The sequence below is a fragment of the Amblyomma mixtum genome, chromosome 4 (genome assembly GCF_055824585.1).
Source record: "Amblyomma mixtum isolate Tamu chromosome 4, ASM5582458v1, whole genome shotgun sequence".
Lineage (NCBI taxonomy): Eukaryota > Metazoa > Arthropoda > Arachnida > Ixodida > Ixodidae > Amblyomma > Amblyomma mixtum.
The window spans coordinates 26957631-26968854 of NC_143015.1; the positions used below are offsets into that span (position 1 = coordinate 26957631).

Here is an 11224-nt window from a genome sequence, read left to right on the forward strand (position 1 = left end):
TGGTCACTAAAGTGTTATTGGTCTGTTGTTGTTGTTGTTGTGACTGAGAGAAGGATGAAAAGGAAATTGCACGGGCCTGCTACTGGCTCGAGCCAAGCCACCACCGCTGCCACGTGCAGATAGAGGAGAGGTTAAAAGAGCAGAGGAAAGAGAAAAAGGAAAGAAAAGACGCGCGTCGCAGCAACAACTGCGTCCGCCGGAGCGGACGCTGCTCAAAAAACAGATAAGCGGCCGAAGCCGCGCTCGCCGAAGCGAGAACAGATACTCTACTTTAACGAGTTGAGGACAAAGATTTATACCTATTCAAAGCATTTCACCACAGCGAAGCAAAGCCGGGATCAAAGATCCATTCCTTTTAAAAGCATTTCACACAGCGAAGCAGAGCCAATGCTTGTAATAACGGGCACAAAATTGGAAATTGGTTTTTGCGGAAAGGAAATGACGCAGTAACTGTCTCACATATCTCGGTGGACACCTGCAACGCGCCATAAGGGAGGGGAGGAAGGTAAGAGTGAAAGAAGAAAGAGAGGAAGAGGTGCCGTAGTGGAGGCCTCCGGAAAGGTTTCGCCCAACTGATGATCTGACATCGCACTGACATCGCACAGCACACGGGAGCCTTCCAGGTTTTACCTTCACCGGAGGTATAGCTTGTACGCATTGTAAAGCCCAATGGGTACAGAGCGGAGCTGCGAATCGGACTCCGCACCTTCAGCACACGGGCTCAAACCACTCTGCCAAGGCAGCGGTTAAGTTCAATATGATACGGAAAGCGTGACACACATTTGCAGTTTTACGACCGGACCGAGGGTCTCTATCCTGTACAGCGATGACAAAGACACCGCAGTATCGCGTTTTGGCATGCTCGCAAACAAAACTGAATCGTGCCTTGAAAAAAGTTAAGAAAGCGAAGTTGAAAGCTCTAACCAGGAAGGCGACTCGAAGCATCTCAAGCGAACAAAATTAGGATGAATTACAGAAAATGAAGACATCCTCAACCTGTCTATCTTTTCACGTTAGCGTTGGCTGTACAAGACAACCAGTTGTTTAGGGTTCTGCTAGTCTACTCGGTCTTTTCTTTGTTTTTCTTCTGAAGTGGTCAAATGCCCCAAGTTCCGTTTTCGGTGCCACCGAAACAAACTGGTTTCGAGCAGCGGTCGCCGCCAGGTCCCCACGGCCTGTGCTGGAGCCCGCAATTACCGCACCAACTCCATCTTACCGCAAATGAGTCCCGAAAGTAGACAGCCGCTTTTTCTGTTATTCTATTCTGAATCGTCGCCCTTATTGTGGGCCATTCAAGCTCGCGCACGCCTGACGGAGCAAGGCCGCCAACTTCTGCCGCACGGTTTCGTCGGCCTCCGGCTTCGGTGCAACGTGCGCGATGCGATGACCGAGTAGAGACCTCATTCTCATCAAGCCGACGCGGAGAAGGCTCATATCGTGCACGACTGTATTAGTTGTTTGTCGCCGGTTCTTTCTATGCCGACGACGTCGCAGGTGCGTGGGCTTCCCTTTCACAATGGTACCTGACCAGAAAAAGAAACTACAGGACTAATTGGTGAGAAAGATCTCACCAATTAGTTTCGGAGGTCAGGTCGCGTGTGACGGCGGATAAGCGATGCCGCTAATTCGTCTTGGAAACCAGGGCCGACTGCTTCACAAAGCGGGATAGATTGGGGTCATATTGACGATAAGGTTTTGTTCGGGGCTTGAAGTTGTTTTTTATTTTTGATTGTTTCTGTATTTAAGACTGCTGGAAACCTCGCGGATGATAGTGACAATGAGCTAAGCCAAGGACGCAACAAAGACAAGAACTAACACGGGAAAGGCAGGGAGTTAACCAGGCCTACATCCGGTTGGGTATAATTTAAGCGGGAAAGGTAACGAACGGGACGAAAACAGGAGAGACAGTAGATACTGACGGAGCGATGTTCACGTTTGAAGAGCGCAGTCGTCTGTGCACAGATGTCGATACGCGGCTGCCCGACGGGAATATGAGCAGAGAGAGGCCTAGAAAACCTTAATCGCCTTGGAGGCGGCTAGGACAAACACGTACCCTAATTTATGCACCCTCTACAAAATTAACCCAATCGCCTACAGCAGTGCTGCCAACCTCCAGAGCCACTTCTCCCCCAATTCGCAACCAAAAATTCCCTAGAGTTCCCTGGATACGAAAACTAGAGTCAAATTGTGAAAAAAAAAAATAAATTTATGCGTAGTTCAGTAGAAAGTTTTATCATGCAGCTACCCTATTGCCAGACGTTGGCAAGGAAATTAGCTGTAAATTTGAAATGAACGATCTAAAATGAACTTCTAAATCAAACCAGAAGATATTAACCGTAGCGCTCTTTGGCAATTACAAATTAAAGGCACTATATCATGTATGCATTTTTTTTTCACTCTACGCAAGATGTCAGTAAACATGCATCGGCAAGTGGAATTAAATGAATTTTTTCCCCTTATATACGTTGTGTCGGTTTCGACTTCAGCCGAAGGATCCCACGTACAAACTAACTGGTTTGGTTTGGTTTATGGGGTTTAACGTCCCAAAGCGACTAAGGCTATGAGAGACGCCGTAATGGAGGGCTCCGGAAATTTCAACCACCAGGGGTTCTTTAACGTGCACTGACATCGCACAGTACACGGGCCTCTAGAATTTCTCCTCCAAAGAAATTCAACCGCCGCGGCCGGGATCGAACCCGCGTCTTTCGGGTCAGCAGCCGAGCACCATAACCACTGAGCTACCGCGGCGGCTACAAACTAACTGGAGGTCGCTTGAGGAGTGTAGGGAAACTGCGATATAAAAGCTGCTTGTTTATTTGCTGCGACTGCTCTAGAGCGTAGCTGACGTAATAGTTTGAGTCAGTTAAAACAATGAAGCAGTGATTGTTCCAACTTTTGTATGCCTCATGTGACCTCAACTCACTTTCTTCGTCGTGCTGGAACTGGGAATTATGGTTTTATGGTCTAACGTCTCAAAGCGACCGAGGCTATGAGGGATGAAATAGTGAAGGGCTCCGGCAATTTCGACCACTTGGTGTTCTTTAATGTGCTCTCACATCGCACAGTACACGGGCCTCTAGAAATTCGACCGCCGAGGCCGAGATCGAAGCCTCGTCTTTCAGGCCAGCAGCCGAGCACTATAACCACTGAGCCACCGCGGCGGCGGAACTGGGAATTGTTTCCGTAATTAGGCTAGCTAAGATTTCCAACACGGCAGTCCTTCTAAAAAAATGGCGCCCTTGTTCTTTCCTAGTTATCAAAATAAACATGCAGATATGCTTACTTACTGCCCCGCCGCGGTGGCTCAGTGGCTACGGTGCTCGGCTGCTGACCCGAAATACGCCGGTTCGATCCCAGCCGCGGCGGCTGAATTTCTTGAAGGCGAAATTATAGAGGCCCGTGTACTGTGCGATGTCAGTGCACGTTAAAGAACCCCAGGTGGTCGAAATTTCCGGAGCCCTTCACTACGGCGTCTCTCATAGCCTCAGTCGCTTTGGGACGTTAAACCCCAATAAACCAACCATATGCTTACTAAATAGGAATTTCACGTCGTGCAGCGAGCTCCAAATACAGCGCGAGGAATTAAGGGGCGCGCGTGTTGAGGGAAGGTGGTGGCACGCCAGATCACAGCAGCGGGTGCCACTGGCCACGTCAGGGACCATACACGTCTGATTACATCCGTGTAAAGGCTGGTTCGCATGCATGCAAGCGACTGAAAATTGAGCAGTGCAGCGTGGCGAAAAATATGCAACTTGTTGGAACATCGCCGCTCTGACTGCTGGAGCCGCCGCGATGGCTCTAAACAGCTTTTGCACCGCAGCAACAAAGCATTTTCACTTTGTGCATCAAACAGGCTTTACTTGAGCGCGCGGTGGTGTAGTGCGGGCCTCCGTCAGTTGTAGAGAAAAAACAACGAAAAGCTTGTACTGTCTTCCCAATTTCAGAGAGAAAAAAAGAACTCTTCGAGTAAATGAAACTTCCCTAGATTGCACAAAAATCTCTTTTTCCCTAAACAACGTCCAAATTCCCTAGATATAAGGAAAAATCCCAAGGGTTGGCAGCACTGGCCTACAGGGACGCTTCTCCGGTCTACGGGGCGGTGGCTACACTATATCACACCTAGCTGGGGTGTCCCCAATATCATGCCCCATCGCAGGGGCAGTTGGAGAAGGCTTTGTCCACCTCGAACCTCGCGACGCCTGGCGGACTATCGAAACCTGCTGCAGTTTCTGTAGAGGCCCTGGAGTATGAGCTCTCATTCATTCATTCATTCATTCATTCATTCATTCATTCATTCATTCATTCATTCATTCATTCATTCTGTAGGATGGGGGTTTGTTAGAGGCACTGGAACCTCAGGAGCAGGGCGGCAACAGTCGGTGGTCAGCGAAGGCGAGAACACAGCACGCGCAGCGATGGCAATGCCGCCGCTAAGCAGAACGGTCGTCTTCGTCTTCACAATTCATTCATTCATTCATTCATTCATTCATTCATTCATTCATTCATTCATTCATTCATTCATTCATTCATTCATTCATTCATTCATTCATTCAGACGGACTGTGTGACAACGTTGTGATAAGGGGTCTTGCAGCTTCTTGCACCAATGAAATACGAAGTGACGAGAACTTTGACTCGGCTCGAAGCAGCGCCGCGCTGCTTGGAGAGACAGTCGTTCTAAATGAATGCTTGGACAAACTTTGAAAAGCTTCTTCGTGGTTGCCTCATACCACAGGTTGCGCAAGCGAATCACAAATAGTCCGTGTATTTGAAATGGCTTCTTTACATCACGTTAGTAACGCATCACAGCAGTGATTTCTCGCTGCAGACGCAGGGGAGGCTTAAAGCTACAAAAGTGACGGCAGGAGATTCATTTGGTGCTTCAAGGTGCCGGCGTTCCGCTCTTGGCAGCTGAGTGCTGGAAGACTATGGTCGTTTAGTGGAGGATTGGGTGGCTGCGTGGTCGAGATCCATAGATAAGTTTCCGCAGTTACCTTCGGGCAATTGAAAACTGATTGAAAACCAGACCTTGAGAAACTATGAAAAAATTATTTCCCTGCATTTTACGATGAATTTATGTTCCGAAAAAAAAAGGAGATGCTTTAAACAAGCGTCTGATTTCACAAATATTCATTTCTTTCAACACAACACGAAATGTTTAACCTCTTGTTTTGCGAATTACAGTCTGCACAGCTTATGCACCATAAAAGCCAACACAATCACAACAGTGATATGACTTTTTCTCCCATATGCGCGATGATTACATCACAATTTCTGATAACGAACTGCTCGTGATTTCCAGAACTTAGGACTGCTTGCAAGCGTTGCATGGCCTGCCTTAAAAGCACAGAGCATTACTTTAGCGCGGTTGTGGCCTGATCAGCAGCCGCACAAGGAACGCTAAGAAAACAAACGAAAGTGTCTTGTCACGGAGATAAAACACTCGGAACAATCTTTCTTCAAAAGTATTGTTATCGCTGTGTTTCTGAAAAGGTGCTCTGAAAGTGGCTCTAATAAAGTTGCCACATGCCTGGGATGTTAGAGCACGCCGCTTCACGAATGTTATCCAGCAAGAGTTTTTTTTAAATGCGCTTTGTAAAAGCTCAGTTATCTCCCGTCAAACATTGAATTTCAGCGTCTTCGTGCCTTTCCCTCTGTTCTCCTGACTTTTTGCACCTTCCTGACCTGCTGGAGCTACGTGGCTTATTGGCTGGGGCCGTGGTAGCTGCCTGACGTCTGGAATAATCCAACCAATAGCTACCTCTCAACGTCGAGAAAAAGGGCACATTGGTCAGGGGGCAAACGCGCCGGGTGCTGCTCGGCGAAGGGGCGGGGTAGCGAAACTACAGCATAGAACAGGGGCGAGTGCAATGCCTTTTTAAACTGTGAATGAGCTCAATGTCTCCATTCCAAAACTCACCGCCTTCTTTGAATATTTTACTGAGAGCGCACTTTAAGCTGAAGTATCTTGGCTAAGCAAGCAACGCGAGGCGGTATGCATTTACCTGGGTGAGGCCTAGCATTGGTCAGCCTTGCACTTCTTCACATTCATCCTTCAGTTGGATTTTTTCATCTTGAATGAACTTTGCCTCAGACACTGAAATATTCCTCAGAATATCCCTGCCAGGGGTGTAATGAGAGGGACGGGGGCTCTAATTTACAGCCTGTCGAAGAAAACTACTTGACATCTACAATGTAAACGTCTAGGTTCTCAGGCTTTGCAGCATTATGTGTTGAAAGCAAATTGGCGAAAAGCATCGAAGTTGGAGAAACGATCAGCAGCTTAGCAGCCCTCGCGCCGAGAAAGAAAAAAATTACCGGCCCTTTTTTTTCGCCATACAAACTCCGAGTGAGTGAATTGATTCACGAAGAGCCAATAAGCTGTCACTACAGGCATTTGAAAACAAAATTCTAGGAAAAAATTGAATGACTACTTATCAGTGTAATACCACTTGACATCAACACACTAATTCCATTTCATCTGATATGGTAGCCATCACGAAAGAGAAGACTTCTGTATGCTGCAGGAATCTTCTTACGCTTCTTGCATTATCAGCCCGAAATTGTTGCCCACACAAAAATTTCGTTGGGTTATGAAAGAAAAAGTAATCACCGGCACAAGGTCTGAACAGAAGGGTCATTGCCTAAGATCCCTGAAGCTGCGTTTCCATATAGCTTGCATTTGCGAGACTTGCATATTGGCGTATCTGTCAGAACGACTTGTCGTAACACATTTGCCACCAACTTCGCACAGCATTTCGCTTTGATTTCTCCCGCAATGCCTTTGTTATTAAAGCATATGTTCCCCAGTCACCGTCTTCTGTGGCATCAATTTTAGTTATAAAACGCCTCCGCTGTTCTAAAAGGCTGTTGCCGTAATCTTTCCAGCTGAAATCTGCACACTATAATTTCTTTCGACATTGTTGGGAACCCCAATGCTTTCACTGCACGAAGTTCGAAATCCCTTCATTTCTGTCTAGCTGACACTGAACTACCCTTGCCATCCCGTCACTCCCAGTGCTTTAATCGGACTGTGTGTACATAAATAGAAGTGTTTCAACAAACTGGAGTAAACGATTTACTAGACGCTCTGAAGGTGTTTGTTTTGCAGTAATAAATATTGTTGCCTTGTCATTGCTGCACTTTATTTTAACTGTCTTACGGTATCTTTCTAAACTCGCTTAAATGGTTGTTCTTTTCAGTATAAAAGCACAACTTCACCAGCAAAGCTGAAAAACTTGACGTTATTGTGAAGCCTCAAGCTTTGACCTTCTGCTCCACCAATGCGCGGAACTGCCCCCCCCCCCCTCTCCCCTCCCTCCCCCCTACTCCTCATGCGCGGCTGACGATAAGACCTTGGATGCAGTTGCATTTGAGGCGATGTTGCCTCAAGTGCTTTCACAGGTCCGACTAGGGTTAACTGCGTTAAAACCCCGCTAATTTTTGTTCTTGCGGCCTTGCTAATGTGAACATGGTAATATATTCACCAAGTGGGTTTTTTATGGATTTGTTTGCAGAATTACCTATTATATGGTATCGAGCGAGCTCAACACTGAATCGGAATCGGAGGAAGGCAATAGTGCCGTGCACTTGAAGAAAAGGGGGATTGGGGGGGAGGAGGGTGACGCGCTGGCCACCGCAAAGGATGCAGCTGACCATATTGACAACACTGACTCAAGTTAATGACGTCCCAGTCGAAATCGAGAGTAAGAAATGGACTTGACCAGAGGATGTAATGTGGAGGCAGATAACCAGTGGTACCCAAAGGTAACGGACTGGATTCCAAGAGAAAGCAAGCGTAGCAGGAAGCGTCAGGATAAGTTTGGTGGGCGCGATTCACAAGCATGCGGGAAAGGTAGACCGCTGTTATGCTCGCAATGCCCTCTACCCTAAGTGGATTAAAAACGCGGACTACCGTCCGGCGTAGCCACAGCAGCAGCGACAGCAAGCCCTCAAGGCCAGCCCCAATGGACCTTCCAGCGAGGATCAGGGTGTCAGTTGGTCCAGTCAACGTGTTTGGCCGCGCCATCCGTCGTCAGAGGAGCAGTTTCTAGACAACAGCTTCCCAACCTCGCGTGGCCATGCGGGTGGCATTAGCCTTCGCCTTGCGGCCTTACACTCATGAAGAACAAGTGTGGGTCACACATGCGACCACCTGCACACCCTAGGAGCGCCACTCGCGAACCTTCCGTTGTCTACGCGACAGATGGCATCCGCCTCACCCTAAAGATCAACACGTGACGGGGGTGTGTTTCCTAAGGAGGGAGTGAGTGATCAGTGCCGCAGTGAACTCTTTAAGACACGCCCTCCTCGGCACGCTCGGCTTGCATCCAAGGAATTTAGGGAAAGAAAATGTATAAAACTCAGCAGCGAGTTTGCTAAGACGCTCCCTTTCATTCAGAGGCACTTTAAGCCGCTCCTTACATGTACATGAAGTAAATATTTCTTTAATGTTTTCAGTGTCTTCCTGGTAACAACGTCTCCGACTTCCTCTCCCCTTCTCCGGCCCGACCATGCTACCGGAGTCCAAAAAACGCAGCTGACACAGGAACGGATTAATCGTAGAGATGCGGGATAGGCCTCCGTCCTGCAGTGGGCGTAGTGCGGTTGAAGATGATTACGATGATGATCCGTGTGGATAATATTTATGAACATCGCTTGTTACAATTAATTTATTTTGGTCCGGCAGGTATGGGTAATTTCTTGGTAAAACTTGCATCTCTTGAACACCGCACTGCAATAGTAAACACTAGATGCACTGACCCATGGTCCCTACCACATTTTAGAACGGACTACAAATTAGAATCCTCGGCTCATAATCTTCCCGTTTTTCTCAACAAATATAAAGGCACTGTTGGTTTCAGTCCTATGCAATTGAGAACCTACTTCGTGCAAATATGATCTATCCATACATGTGTTCTTACTTTAAATATTATACTCGCATTTGCAAACTTTCTGCCTTGTTAAGCTTTTTCCATTGATTTTATTATTCTAAGAGGATTCTGGTGTGGGCTAGTTGGTTAATGCTTAATAACCAACTTAATAATTTTATTATTGATCAACTTTTTTGTTTTATTTTCAGCTCGTTCTACAGTGACGTATTCATTGTATAACACTTTTTAATGAACTTCTGGAATTTGCCGTTTGCTCCTGCTATGTTGTGTACTGGTTTCCTGGGCCTTTGTCAAGCTGTTTGTACAACTTTCAGCACAGGCGACCATCCACTTGTTAGAAAATAAATTTTATTTGATTTGATTTGATGAATGTCGCCTCATAGAACACAGAACAATGGTTTGCCTTTTGACGCAGCTTCTTTGCTTTACGTGACCACCGTATACTATAGCGTGCACATGAGAGACGTTTCGGCCCTATACTGGGAGATATCATTGAGAGGCTATGCTGGAGGCGACAGCTATTAACGCGGACTTTCACAGATCTGCCTTATAGACTGCTTCGAAATCGACACGAATAGTCAACTCGTGGAAGTCGCTGTCTTGTGGTCCTTGCTCCTGCTGCAGAGCCATAGTAGAATGGAAAGTTGGGCGAGTTGGTATACGTTCATTTTGGGCGGAAAAACAGCGCGAAAGGGACGGAAGACAAAGGTGAAGGAAACCACACGGACAAGCGCTGACTCACAGCTATTTTTAGTCAGGAAAAACAGACATTTATAGTTTAAAAAAGTCACATGACCTGACGTCGCAAGAGCGCATGTCCAGAGTACAACAGTCTAAGAACAGTCGAAGTTTCCTTCATCTTTGTCTTCCGTCCCTTTCGCGCTGTTTTTCCACCCAAAATGAGCCATAGGTAATCGTTTTCAGATCGAGAGACGTGAAGTGGACAAGCTAAGCAATAAAAGTACGAAAGAAAGATTGAATTCAATAAGAAACACGGGGGGTCACTGAACAAGAGTTCTCGGCAAAAACTAACGCATTCTAGCATTTAAGGAACTTCGAAACCACCAGGGTTTCTGCCGGGTGTCGAAGTTCGGCTGATACTGCACTCTGAGGAGCTCGAATCCCAGCAGGATAAGTGCTATCACTGATGGTACTGGGTAACTCGGGAGCAGCCGGTACGTCACAGAGGCCCATTGCCTGTCCCGAAGCAAAGCGAGTGACCTGGAAGCTTTCGATGAAGGCGATGCGTGAGCAGGAATGAGGAAAGACTTTGACAGCTCACCCGAGTGGCGCGAGAGTATCCTTCGGTTGGAGCCGGACGTCGAACATCGCTTTGGTGCCCTGCTAACACTGATCACTTGAGGAACACACGCCATCGCACTGCACGCTCCGCACGCGCACGCCGAACCGCAGCAGCGCGGCGGGAGCACGGCACACGTCGCCTGCGGCAGGCGCTGTTTGAGGTCCTGGATGACCCTCAGGTTGCGGCGTATTCTGCGCAGCTCCCGGCGGTAATCCTCCATCCACTCGGTGCCCGGTACGTCCTCGTCGTCCTGGTACAGCTGGTCCGGTAGCAACGCACCCGTCGTCATGTTTCGCGGAGGATGAGGGCCCACCGGTCATAGCATCGCCACGGAGATGTCACTCACGCAAGACGAACACTAGTTCAATAACACTAGGCACAGAGGGGCTTTCAAGTTAACAAACAGATGTCGCACGACTGCTGCCCAGGGGCAAATGTCAACCGCAGCACCGTCATCGTTTTCACTGCCTTGCGCAAGCTGCAGTGCAGTAATTCCCCGCAAGTATGCCACGGTCGAGCAGAAACACTGATCGACGTTTTTGACGTGTTTGGGGTTGGCTATGGCAAGAGAAACACTATCTTTCTGGCAATCGTCAGTGTGTGTTGCGCAAATGTACCGGCCGTATTTTTCATTATCGGTGTCAGGAGGACTTGAGATGATGCGGGCCTTCTGCTATTGATTTCAGCTTGACATAGCAATGCGGCATGATTTCCTTTTAATGAAAATTACATCGGCATGGAATGTCATGACGCTGTAAGCAGTGACTATACGCCGGCAGAGTTACTGGTCATATGCAAGCCGAAACCAATACTCAGCACCTCCTTCAACGGGTTCCACGCGTTAGCATCACCACATCATTGACGAGCGAGCGTATTCACAACAAAGACACATGTTTAGCACATGAACCACGATACAGTGGTCAATGGAGCATCTCAGACGCGAACGATCTCTGGAGCACATGCGTTGGCAATCGGTGATGACTTCGGCCGGATTCGAGAAGCAGCGCACGGAACACCAAACACATAAT

The 11224-nt window shown here is 47.7% G+C and overlaps 1 protein-coding gene across 3 annotated transcripts in view; it reads right to left on the bottom strand.

Annotated features, from left to right (window-relative positions):
* dachs (unconventional myosin-IXb-like dachs) overlaps positions 1-10951 on the bottom strand; it is a 392239-nt gene extending 381288 nt beyond the window's left edge. For 2 of the 3 annotated variants that reach the window (XM_089586297.1, XM_089586294.1), the window contains exon 1: positions 10176-10949. In XM_089586297.1, the coding sequence (XP_089442423.1) occupies positions 10176-10485 (310 nt within the window). In that variant the 5' untranslated portion in view covers positions 10486-10949. Of the gene's footprint in view, positions 1-10175 lie in introns of all 3 variants that reach the window. The other variant, XM_089586296.1, reaches the window with a different exon arrangement.
* Positions 10952-11224: the final 273 nt, after the last annotated feature.